General features: G+C 30.7%; 1 protein-coding gene across 1 annotated transcript; it reads right to left on the bottom strand.

Annotated features, from left to right (window-relative positions):
• Positions 1-11,277: 11,277 nt before the first annotated feature.
• On the bottom strand, positions 11,278-13,304 carry LOC145563069 (large ribosomal subunit protein uL29c-like). Its single transcript, XM_081623480.1, has 2 exons — positions 12,851-13,304; positions 11,278-11,592 (listed from the first exon to the last, which is right to left on the bottom strand). The coding sequence occupies exons 1-2, from the start codon at positions 13,184-13,186 to the stop codon at positions 11,422-11,424; spliced, it is 507 nt and encodes a 168-aa protein (XP_081479606.1). The 5' UTR covers positions 13,187-13,304; the 3' UTR covers positions 11,278-11,421.
• Between the last annotated feature and the right edge of the window lie 486 nt (positions 13,305-13,790).

Genomic DNA, 13,790 nt, shown 5'->3' with positions numbered 1-13,790 from the left:
GCTGCCTGCCTCCTTGGAGTCCTACCAACAACTATGGATTACTATTTATATACACAACCACAAGACACTCCTTTCACTCGTTTCTCTCTTTTTTTTATTTGCTTATTTAACTTACTACGTGGGGCCTTCTTATTGGCTTGTCTATACCAGCACTACTCTTCTCTATGTTAGTTAAAATTACTATTATAACCCTCTTTAAAATTAATCAAAGCTTAGCCACCACCCTAGTTCTTATTTTTGAACTTTAATTACTCGTATTTAGTCTACGTTTTTCATGTATGTACCTGCTACTTTTGAAATTGAAACTAGTAATAACTAAATTGAATGGCTAACAATTTCATCATATGATGAAAGCTAGAATAGCTATAATTTGAAACTCTTTACTACTCCGTACGATATGTATGGTTCTTACAAAATATCTTTGGAAATTTGTTTTTAAACATTAATACTCGTTATTTTAGTCGCCTAATAATTGCAAAATAGTCCGTATTTCATCAACATGTATAGATTTCACATTACTAGTCAAAACAATTGTCAACGAAGTTTAAAATTTGTGGTCAGTTAGTTTAGTTAATTAATTATGACTATTAAATTAATCGCGTTTGGTGATGGTTTTAGGATCGATTCATTTACATGGAGCCTTAGTCATGTACGTCTCCTTTGAGAATCCACCTAATAACCTTAGAAGCAAAGTCTTACGATTTTATCCAATCTAAAAAGAATGTTTTCGTATGTAGATATTTTATGTCTTAATGGTACATTAATAACATGTTTACTCATAAGAAAAAACAGTTGAATGTAATATGAATTATACAACTCTCTAATTTTGAGATGGATAAAATAGGAAAAATAGAATGACAAATATAGCCTTCATCGTGGACCAATCGTGGCTCATAAATACAAAGGAAAATCCGATCCCCTCCATGCATGCACGTAATAATTGAAATTTGCGTCTTCTTTGTCACTAATTGCATGGACCATAGCTCTTCAATAAGTTCACCCGGTCCATGTTTTTCAACGTACCTTTTTTTTTTAAGGGAAGGTACGGAATTTTTTTTTAGAGCCAAAACGGGTTGGGGTGGGAATCGATCCCAAAATCTTTTGGAATCGGGAAAGAAGTTCTAACCCCTTAAACTATCCCTTACTCTTAGATACGCAAATTTTAAATCAATCTTCTCTAGGTTAAGATTAAACTTTGTATTATCTACAACAAAGAAAACTACCATATAAACAATATAATGGTCAATATCTTGACATGATTATTGTCTATGAAGACCTTATGTTCTTCAATTCAACATATATTATATGATATTTATTCTACAAACATATTTATTATTCAGATATCGATCAACAAATGTACCAGTTCGTTGATTATACAAATTTTCATAGAAAAGGTCAATAGTAATATATACCAGTTCCGAACGAGATAGATATTATGACAAAAATTACACATACATATGTTTTGATGTTATTAATATATTTAGTATGTATCTACCTTTAACATTTTTTAATTAAAAAAAACTTTATAAATCAAGAAATATTATTGAAGGAGAAATTGTTTAAGAAGCTACATACCTAATTAAGCTAAGCTATCTAGAAAGTTGACAAGCGGCGCATTTGATATGAATCAGTGTAATTAATCATCTGTAAATATGTATTATAAGCAACTAATCATTTACACTAGTGGGATTAAACTAGGAAATCTTCGTTTAATCCAAAAGCAACATCCCAAGAACTTAGGTAAGGTTTCAAAAGAGATATTCAGGTGGGTACCAATGAATTAAACGAAACTTGCTTATGAATATGATGTTTCAGTCTGATACGAGTATACCAAGTAATTTTCAGCTAGCTAATAAAGTTTAATGGTCAAAGATGAAGATTTTTTTTTTTTTCCTTTTTATTTTTTGTTGTTCGTCAAATTTAATTATTGCACCTATTATGTTGTATTACACCTAATAAAGGCAAAGCTAAATTATTGGCTAGTATTTAACCAAAAATGATCATATTATTGTTTTAATTAAAAGTACACGTACTGCTCAAATAAAAATAAAGAAGTACACGTGTGGTGATTGAGCCAAGAATTGATGAAAATACTCATCCTTTAGAAAATAATAATAAATAATAAAATTCCATAAATGTTTAATAATGCATTCATTTCAATTTCTTGTGATTGTCTCATTTGTGGTTTTTTTTTTTTTTTTTTTTTTTTTTTTACATTTCAATGCACATATTTTTCTAGAATCAATAAATTTATTGTTTTTAAAAATGTTCTAACGCGATTTCTACACGTGGTTATATATTGGTCTGGTGTGATAAAAAGTAAATGTATTACATTTGTTTATTATGCTTGTCTCATTTACTAAATCGTACATGATTAAAGATACTTTTAGTTCTGATACTCATAGTTAGAGGTGGTTATTGGACAGGGTAGCCCAATGATAATAGGGTCAGGGCCATGCTTATAGGGCTTTTAATTGACAGGGCTATTAATGGACAGGACCCTTATTGGGTAGGGTCAATATAGGGCCAACAAGTTTTTCCAATTTAGTTGATAAAGAAAATACATAATGTAAAAATAATTATATAGATTAATTTGTATTCATATGTATTTAATAATGGCTTTGTCCAATATTTATTTTAATTGATATTTTGTAGGTCCGCCCATTATCGACCCGCGACCCGCATTGGCCCGACCCTATATTGACCCTATAAAATGTGACCCTCTTTGACCCTGACCCGCAACCGACCCGCACCGACCCTGACCCGACCCGCCCAATAACCAGGTATACTCATAGTACCTTGCTTGCTTAAACTTTAATTTCAAGCCAACCATTAATAAGCCTTTGATTATCCCCTTGACTAAAGAAGTCAACGTTATTAATATTGCAGATTTAATTTCTGCATTGCACTGCGTCAACCAGGAGAAAACCTCTACCTCAGCTACAAATCTATAATCATATATACTTCAATTTGTAGGACTAGCTTTTCGTCTCTAAACATTACTACCAGTCTACTACTACTCCTTCATTTTCTTAATTAGATTCTACTTCTATGTAGCATTTATTCCTCACATAATAGAGAGAAATAGGAATCTAATTAAGGGATTGAGTGAGTACAAGTGTACAACATACAACCACCTATTTTTTTAACTTGGTCTATTCCATAGCCAGGATGATCCGCGAAGTCATAACATACATACCTTTATCCCAAATTGAATAAACTAGCTAGTGTAAACATGTAGATTGGTTAATAATTCACATCGTATGTATATTAAAATTATACTTGGTACAAATTAAATTAGCACACATGAAAAGATATTTGAAGTTGGATGTGAGTATGTGACACATTTGATCGACCTTGAAAAATGAAGATGGTAAGCAAGAAGTTGGTGCAGCAAACTTGCTAATAAATTTCTACCATATTATTATCAAATTGCAAAGCAAAGTAATACGTGGTAGTAAAATAGTTAAATAGATAGAAACAACGTAGTTCTTTCACCTGAAGACCGTAAAATACAATAGTTTCCGTCAATGCATGGCCTTGTCATCTTCTCCTTTGTCTCTGCATGGAAGAAAAGATTCATCCGAGACTTGACATCTCCAAAAATCTAGCAATATTATATTACGGTCAAGTAGCTTATTCAACAAGATACTTTAAATTCAATGCAACAACCTAGCGTACCGCATGTAACCAAATAGCTACTATAGTAATATAACTCAAAACAAAATTAATTTAAAGGTGCAGTGTATTCTTCTAGATGATTAAACCAACGACTACATGTACTATTGATAAACGGGTATGAGTCACACCCATCATAACTGTCCACTTTATACAACTAAGGAGGTTCCACCTCAAAACTATATGGCAATAAGGGAATCCGTAGCCCCTTAATCTTATAAAGTGGACACAATTTTCTTATTTTTTCAATGTGGGATACACTTCCCAACACTTTCTACACTCTTCAGTGTGGGACAACACATCACTCACATGTAGGTTTTTTCATGGACTCAACAACTATCTATGGAGTTCGGAACTAACAGTACAGTTGAGGGAAAATGTAATAGTCCCTCCCTGTCCCTAATTATTACGGAGATTATGCTACATTTATCCTATGCTACATTTATCCTTCAAAATTAAAATAGGCCAAGATATAGGCCGGTGCATTTTACTAGTTTAGGGGGTTATTTTTATAAATTGAGTTGAAATATTACTCCGTAGTATTTTTATTAGCAACACATCGATCATTCTTTCTGAAAATTTTGATCAAGTATTTATTTCATTTTAATTATTTTGCTGTGGACACAAGATTTACGACAACAGAAGTAGTTAGTCAGTTACTATTACCTCCACTTTTAATTGCCGACTATATGGAAGTTTTTAATGTTGTATTTTCTTGCTAGTAAAGCAATAATATCACATATGAAGGACAATTTATTAAAAAAATGTACTTAATATAAATAAGTGTATGGTTTATGTACAAGTGTACAGCATATTAACCTTCCCAGGCCAAATTATATAAATATCAGCTTTATATGTTGATGACTTTAACGTATTTTTTTCACCAATAGAACATAATACCCCAAGTACTATACAAGCATATCAAAATGGTAGCATTTTCAGATATACAAGTATAATAAAATTTTATCACATAAGTACATAACAACCAAATATATACTACCTCCATTCCTAATTACTCGTATTTGCTACTTTAGAGGGTTGCATGGAAACTTGGACAAATTTGATTGTGGGTGTTAAAATGGAGAGTAAATGAAAGAGATACATGTGATGGAGCAAGAGACCAAGAAAAATAACAACTCTTAAAGAAAATAGAACATTTGTTACAAATAATAGTATGAAACATCCATTTTAAACAAATATTGCACATAATAAAAAACGGAGTTGTAATAACACATACAAGTGTTATTTTTGGGGTAAGGAGTAGTAGTATTTGATTTAATGCATCACTCATATTATCAATTGACCTTTTCTATATTTTTCTAATTAAACTTAATTAAGTGCATAACCCTGTATTATTATGTACTACACTACTACATCACTTTAAGTATGATTTTTTTGAATAGACTTTAATTATGAATTTAAGAGTAATGAAAGAGGAAATTAATCTTCTCTTGAGGGAAAAAAAAAAAGGAAAATGAGTGAGCATTGTGAGCAAAGTGTCCAGATTAAGACAATCTGTGAGAGACAAAGGAAGAACTAAGTCGGAGATTACTTGTTCAACTAAGGTTCCTTGTCGGATGGATCTTATATCTAAAAATATAAGAAGCTGCTAGTAGTTATTTAATTAAATATTATTAAATAATCATTCCAATTAAAATGAAATATTTATGCATGAATGATGTCATGAAAATAAAAATTAATTCCATGAGATATAGTGATTATTGTTAGAGTCAGCTTAACAACTGATTTGCTTGTTCATTTGGGTTTCTACCTGATACACTACCTACATACTACTCGTATATACACATCCAATTTCAGACTTTGATTTATTTTCATGCACTGATGCATACATGTACACGTACATTACCCTAGTGGCCGGTATCTTCTTTATTATATGATCGCTCGATCTATACATTAAAATAAGATTGACTTGATATATTATACTCCCTTCGATCTATTCATAATAGTGTGTGCAGTCCCTTGATAGCGTATACGAGTCCTCGATCTTGTATTAATTGGCTATATTACATATATCCTAAGCTAGAGCTTGAAATACAATATATAAACGAAAAAAAAAAAGATGTACAGTGTTGTCGTGTTGATATCATGACACGTTTGTGTTAAATTAATTGACCATAGGACAATGTGTATGACCTAAGTGGCACAATTGTACCTCGTGCCTCGTGGTTGCTACTTAATTGTGAAGTTGTATGTGATGTTGCAAGTCTCCACATATGCTTAAGGTTTGGAGTCCTTAAAACATAAGATCAGTCATATTTGAAGATATAAACGTTGTTAAAGGTGTGATTACCTCTAAAAATAGGGATAATTAATAAAGTTTGAATATGGAATAAAGTATAGTACTATGCTTATGAAGATGCTTTATTTTACATAGTTTACATAGTATGATACTGATTGTGCTGCCAAATTGGTTGAGTATGTATTATTAAATATGAAAATCTACGAAAGCATAACCTATGACAAATTAGTGTAATTTCGTAATGCACCAAAGATAATCCTACACACGTGAGTACGTACAATTTGTATATAGACATGAATGCGTCAATATTTAACAACATAAACAACAATATCAAGCTTTTATAACTATAAATACTTAAATAATGCTCCACTTCAACAACCCTAAATAATATCGAAAAACATTACTTTATGTTGTACGAGAGGTCAACCAAATAAACATCTTTTAATTTAACAATAATTACGACGTGTCAGAAGATCTTATTCCCAATTGGGTATTGTAGATTATTAATTTATAATTCCTCAAAATTAAAATTAGCTGAAAATATTGATATTCTTATTAATCTTCAAAAAGACTCTTCTTCTAAGTTAGTAAATAAGAAGAAGATTAATACTTATAATCTTATTATTATATGAGTTTGTCACAATTTTCTCAACGGTTATGTTCAACAAACAGGGATAACAAATTGTATAAGGATTAATTAGTTAAAGCAGTGTCTTTTTAAGTTTGTAGTTTAGGAAAAAAATTAAAACAATTAAACTCATTCTTATAAGCCATTAACTACTACAAATCTTATTGGCCCACTTTAATTTCCATAAGGAGTGACATCAATGCACACAGATAAGGCTAAGGCTAAGGGACAGTAAAATATTGTGAGATTGACAACAGTTAATCATCATGTAAACAACAAAAACAAGAGACAAATGATGAGATAAATTGTAACATCTCATTCAAACATGTTGGCATTATATTCATATTGTTAATACCATTACCAACTCAACTCCAGTGATGCCTAATTTTTAAAAAGGCGATTTACATGTTAATGATATTGTATTGGTACTTATATATATCTTGTAATTTAAGGAGATCGAGTTAGGGATAGCTCAAGTGGTTAGAGCTTTCTTCCCAGTTTTAGGAGATTTTGAAATCGATTCCCAACCCTGTCCTTGTAACTCTTTATTAAAAAATAAATTAAAAAAAAAGGTTGTAATTTTAGTAAAAGCAACCAATAATTTTGGAAATTAGATAAAAGAGAATGGAAGAGGGAAACTTTTTGGATGACCACACAAGAGATAGGCTTGGTTCATGGATTAGATGAAGTCAGACTTGATAAGGAGGAAGGCCAGTCTAATAAGCGCAATTATTCTAGTTTAATTTACAAGTTTGATTATTTTGAATTTAATTTATGATGGAGAATATTCATAGAATATATATTATCTGACAATTTCGAAATAATTACTATAATAATTCTAGTTTAATAATTAAGAGGAAAGGTTTTCAACTGCAGATAACTTGCATTGCATAAGGAATCTAATTACATACTCTCCTTGAAAAGCAATCAAGGAGGACGTATAGAGTAAAAGAAAAGGCATACTAGAATGAGCAAATATTATGAAGGCATGTTACCCTTCAACTAGACATACGAATATGTTAACTTGATAATTATAATAATTAATCAGCTATTAAGATCAGATTAGCTACCTGATTTTTTTTTTGCTAAAGAATTATCAGACACGTCATTGAAACAGAATCTGCTAATTCATTTGTATCATTTTAATTTAAGCCCTTAATTATGGTCAATTGAGTAGGAAAAAATTGTTATGGCCCCAAATTGAAGCATTTATTTCTCTCAAAGTCCTATAGCATTGTTAATGACAAAGCTAAATGCCCTAAAACGATGTCCTTGATTAAATTATTCAAAAAAAATGTCCTTGATTAAATTAGAATGATTTTATATTTTTATTCATCTATTTTTCACTCATTTAAATTTAACAAGAATTATTAAATGTAGCTGAACATTTAAACTTTTTATGTATATTATACATCGAATTTAAGTAGTTCTTAATTTTCTCGAATCAAACTTATATAAACTCATTATTTTAAAATACGTAGTAAATACAAAAATAAGGTGAATTAAAAAAGGTCTTAGAATCCCCTACGGGCTACGACTTGGGGTATGTCGATATGTACAACATGAAATAAAGAAAGGCCAAAAGGGTAGGTAATAATTTTGAAAATGGAAGTTTTGGCCCTTTGTCCTTGGCCCAATGGCTAAGTATCGTTTTTTTTTTTTCATGTTGCCAAACTAGCCTCTCTAGCCCAATCTTAAAAACATGCAAAACGAAGCTTCTTTGTTTTATCATTGAGAATTTTGCTGAAATGCTTTTGCTCCTTTTTCTCCTCTTTGAAAAATAACTACCATGACATTTTGACTTTCAACCGAATCAGATGTAAGTTTATAACTTGATCAATCAATACTATTCCAATCGTTATTAATACTAGAAAACTTGGTTGACTTTTAATTTCGTATATTTACATTTTAAAAGGCGTTATCTTTCATAAATCTCTATCACGTATACCTTTTACCTTGGCAATGACATAACTCTAACATGACATTACATCAAAATTTAGTATTAACATAAAAAGTGAAATAAATCAATTACTAATGTTTTATGAAGTATCCACTAATTAATTTGGTAAAGTTTATAATCAATTATAATTTATAAGGCAAATCAAAGGAACTAATTATATGAATATATGAACCATGAAAAGCAATATTTTGAATAGAATAAACTACTAAGTAACACTTATTTTTCTAAGAAAAAGATATCAATATTAAGTAAAAACAGCATTAATATGCACATTAGTCACCCCTTAATCGCAGACTTATCAAGGTAATATCCAAATAATAAAAGTCAGTACATATACTAACCTGAATTCTGGATAGCAAAGTAATCTTCATCCATAACTTGGTTGATGAGGATCTGCATCACAAAATTGGAAATAAACAAAAGTAAATTTGGAAGAAAAGCCATTACATTATGTCAAAATAAAATGACTCAATACTAAACTACCAGCAAATTATGCAAATATCTACATAATAGACTTTGGAAGTAGGTACTAACATTGAAAATTATGATGAATAATAATATAGTTTTATAGGTATTAACATTGGATGCTAAAGACAGTAATTTGATGAAGTAGTTGCAAGATATTTTTTACAAAGATAATTAGGTATATAATTATATGATCATAACTCGCCATGTTTGAAACCATGTTACCATACTTTGTCCCTAAGTAGAATTGGTAGTAACGTTCTACAATTCTACACTTTTACCCCTATCATCTAAAATCGATTATCACATATATATCATACTTTTTGGATGCATGGAACAAAATATCTCGTTTCTTGAACTATTTGTGGCTTATATTGTTGAGTAAAAGGAAAATCGTAAGCAAATACGAATAGCGGGAAGGATACATTAGGTTAGTACAAACTATTTCATATGATGCACGATTTTTTTTTATATTTCATTTTGTATATTTCTTGTAATATTTTAATATCTAAAAACTTTTTTTTTTGTTTTTTACATAAATTTAAGGTAATTATAAATTAATAATACCAATTAGAGAAATCTGTCTTTGATTCACTTATTATAGTTCAAGGTAGATTGCAACGGATATAAAAAACCCGACTTATATAATCCAACAATATTATTGTATTCAATTGTATTCCTAGAGTTTTCATGTTAACAATCTCATATCTTTTTTTAGTTATTTTTTTTGCTATTTTTTTTTTTTTTTTTTTTTTTTTGCTATTATATCTAGTCGTAATGGTTCAAATTAAAGATTTAGAGATTGAAAAAATAAGAAAATAATAAGATAAGATAAATAGAGATTTAAACTGAGAAAAAATTATAAAAAAAATTGATGAACAACAAGCACCAAAATCTATCTATCTATAACTTATAACTATATACTAAAGTTGAATAAAAATAGCACATGTCAACTCCTCATTAAAAAAAAAAATTCCATCTAAAATTTGTTTTTTTTAAAAAAAAAAAATAAAAAAATCATTTAAGGATGTAAATATATATATATATATATATATATATATATATATATATATATATATATATATATATATATATATATATATATATATATATATATATATATATATATATATATTTTTGATAAACTTTGAATTAACATTATAATTCGTTATAAAATTTTGTGTCATATAGGAGTTAATCTATTAATCTATTATATGAAAATAGGAGAGTATAAGAACCCTTAAATGCATATGACCTATATTTATAGTTGTAGATAGAATTTTGAAGAAATGGCCGAAAGATTTCAGAAATTCCTTATCATTCTTGTATCCATGATATTATTGAATATTCACGAACCATATTTCTAGTTACTTCAAATGTCAAGAATCCTCTAGATCACTTTAGTCTATGTTACTTGGACTCGGAAGAAGTGTCAAATTAGACACGGGTGTCCAAGCATCGGACTCGCTCATTTTCTTGAAAAAAAATTGTGATTTTAGTTAAAAATGAAGTGTCCAAGTGTCGGTGTCGGTATCCGACAAGTGTCGTGTCGTGTCGACACGGACACGTGAGGTAAATGAAAGAGTCCGAGTAACATAGATGTCTTTAGTGACTTGCATGATACAAGCTTGTAGAAAAATCTAAAGAAATGAGGAGTAATATCAACCATGATACATGTATCTGCAAGACTGTAAGTTTCCAAATTATGAACAAATACACCATCAAAATAACGGGCCTAGAAAATTTGGACCACACCCAACATACAGTCACACAACCTCTTAATGTGAAAGGTAGCCACATACTTTTATATAAACGGACTTGACACAAATCTATAATGTTATGCGTACATGGTCAAGGCAAAGGAACGACAGAAACAGTGTGAACTCTCTACTTGGACTATTTATGATGGCGGTGCAAAAAAAATAAGAGGGACATCAGCAACAAAATGTTATACTCAGCTGTAAGACAGCAAGAGTAATCTCCAATGGGAAGCATAGCATGCAACAATCACAATAGTGTGTATGATAAACTTACAATCATATGGTCATAACTCATAACCTTTTATTTTATTTTTCTTTTGGCAAAGCATATGGCTATACTCAGAAATCCATATTTGCAAAGACATGAGCATGATTGTGTTGAGTAAATGGTGCAAAAAGGGACACAATAGTGATGGCATGCATATATGATATTAATACATGAACTAAAAGTATGCAGACCGATTTTGATGTTCACATTTTAAACTCAGAAATTCATATTTTGAATTTTAAAAAATAGCCACATATAGAAGGAAAGGGGGAACCAAAATTTACACATGAATCATCTCATACAGAATAAAAAGTTGACTTGAGATTCTGAAATCAAACTCCTACCATAAATAACTAGTTTCATTCCTCTGTATCGATACATTACTAACAGAACGGAAGCTCATTACGATTTCTCAGCCTCTGCAGCTGCCTTTTCCTCTTGTAACTTCTTCAGTGAAGGAGGTGGCCTCACAACAATGCTTCTCTTCCACTCCTTGTCAAGCTTCCTTGATAACCTCTTACCCACTCCTTGCTCTATCTCCCGTTCCCTCTTCACGGTAAGCATGCGTGCAACCTAGTGTTGTAGAAATGATTAATTAACATTACATATAGGCCACGGTTCAATGTAAGTTCAACAAACTATTTTCCAGTAGAAAGAACATATATTTTTAAATGCAGAAGTTATGCTTCATATCGACAACAGCAAAGCAATGTACTCAGTAAATTTTCACTCAGGACGATATTAGGAAACTAGTTACAAGAATAGAGTGAGAGACTGGGTAACAAACTAATATGTGAAGTTGTGAACTGTGAATGGCTCCAATACTAAAGTTTTTTTCCCAGCAAATTAACACCTATAAATCTATCTTTAATTCTTCAAATGATAAGTACACCAGAATTACAGTACAATAGGTTTTCAGCGCCACACTAAATCCATATGCATCAGAACTGAATCTGAACATAATGCACAATCTTCAGCAAGCAGTCCTTTTACTCAATTTCAGCATTAATACCCATAAAATCATCTTCAAGACAGTGAGGAAAGATTGCCATGACCCCACTAGGTGACATACCAGTCTTAGAGTCATAACTCAGTAGTTTTACAGCTCCAAAACACTTTCGAGTAAATTCCAATGACATCTTAGCAGCCCAAAAGTCCAGCAACTAAATCAGACATGACAATCATGCAAATACTAAGACCTCAATACGACCACTCGTCTTGTTTGGTTAGCCCTTAGACCTATACTACCATATTGTGTAAGAATGATTGTGCAAAAATTTCCTTTCCTGATTACCATTCTATATCAGAACTAATACAACAAGGATTTCAGACTCAGAAAAGTGCTTAAGCCTATGCTTACCAGTTACCTGTATAAGTCACAAATGTGAATATTATCAATTTTCATTACAAATTACCAACAAACATTGCAATCTCAAATATGATTCGCAAAACCCTTGGCCTAGAAGACCAGGGCTTCATGTTAATTTTTAAACCATTGAACAAAAGACAAGACAGTCAAAGTTTATCAATAGCAATTAAGTAATTTTATCAGTATTATGATATTACCACAATGTTAGTATCAAACTTTCTATCTACTTCTAGCATAATTTGAACTAGTAATGCGACAATTAAACAGAACAACAAGAAAGCATCAAACAAAACATATCAACATTCACCTAATTAACTCATAAAAACACCATTCCAATCACTTAATCAAAACCCAACAAACTTCAAAATTTCCCATCATTCTTAAACACAAATTAAAAACAACCCATTAATCCAAATCACAAAGATAAAAAGAAACAACACAAAATGGAGTAATAAAAGTTACCCTTTTGCGCATTCGACCAAAATCACTGGGCTTGAAATTCTCACGAGCAGACCGTTGAAGTCGGAGCATAAAGAGTTCACCTTTAAGCTGAAGAATCTCTTCATTGAGTTCTTCATTGGATTTGGCCCTTAACTCCTTCAATTCCTCCTCTCTCTTTGCCATCATAACCACCGTAGACGACGGCGATGGCTGTGCTCGGAGGCGGAGGGATGAAGATGGGTTAATGGAGGGAAGACGAAGGCCATGAAATGAAGATTTTGCAAGAAGTGCAGATTTTGGGGGAATTGTAAGAGCAGAAGATGAAGGGGTTGAGGAGAGAGAGTGGCTTGCCAACATTTTTGGGTGCTTCTTTAGCTCTGCTCTGCTTTCAATTTGGGAGTTCTTCCTCTTGTACTGAATTTCAAAGATAAGGTTTTTTTGTTTATCCTCTTTTTTTTTTTTCCTTTTTTTTTCAATCTCTTTGCTCACATAGTCACATATTTGTAGGGGATGAGTAAAATATTTTCTTTGTCCAAAAATTACACCTAAAATACATGATTAGTTTTCGATCAATAAGTTACAGATTTACAATATTTTTTTTTTTCTCATAACTAGCGGTATGGATGCTACGAAATATAAAAAAAGTATCGTGTAAATTTGAAATTTCTAATCCTCTTATAATAAGCTAGGGAAAATAGTAAAAATCCATTCACATATTGAATGGGTTAAATGGGAGAGGGTTATTCCATATAGCTTGTACAATGGTGGTAGCTGATTTTCTTCAATACTAATGTACTCTTGAAATATGCATTATGTAATTTTATGTAGAAACTAGTTATGTATATCTAACTTTTATCACAAAAATAAATTTAATGTATGAAGTTTTATATATTATTAGTTTTTTTTAAGCTGGAGGAGAACTTTAGATGTCAATAGTGGAATAGTGGAAAGATGATGAACT

Source organism: Chenopodium album, chromosome 1 (assembly GCF_948465745.1).
Source record: "Chenopodium album chromosome 1, dcCheAlbu1.1, whole genome shotgun sequence".
NCBI classification, from domain to species: domain Eukaryota; kingdom Viridiplantae; phylum Streptophyta; class Magnoliopsida; order Caryophyllales; family Amaranthaceae; genus Chenopodium; species Chenopodium album.
The sequence above is the reverse complement of the archived record's forward strand: the minus strand, read 5'-3'. Positions and strand labels throughout refer to the sequence as shown.

What these genes read in the sequence shown, in the direction of transcription:
- LOC145563069 (XM_081623480.1), bottom strand. Translation starts at nt 13,186, where the DNA reads ATGTTGGCAAGCCACTCTCTCTCCTCAACCCCTTCATCTTCTGCTCTT. An exon ending in TTGGTCGAATGCGCAAAAGG is followed by an intron (nt 11,593 to 12,850) that starts GTAACTTTTATT and finishes CTACAACACTAG; the next exon opens with GTTGCACGCATGCTTACCGT.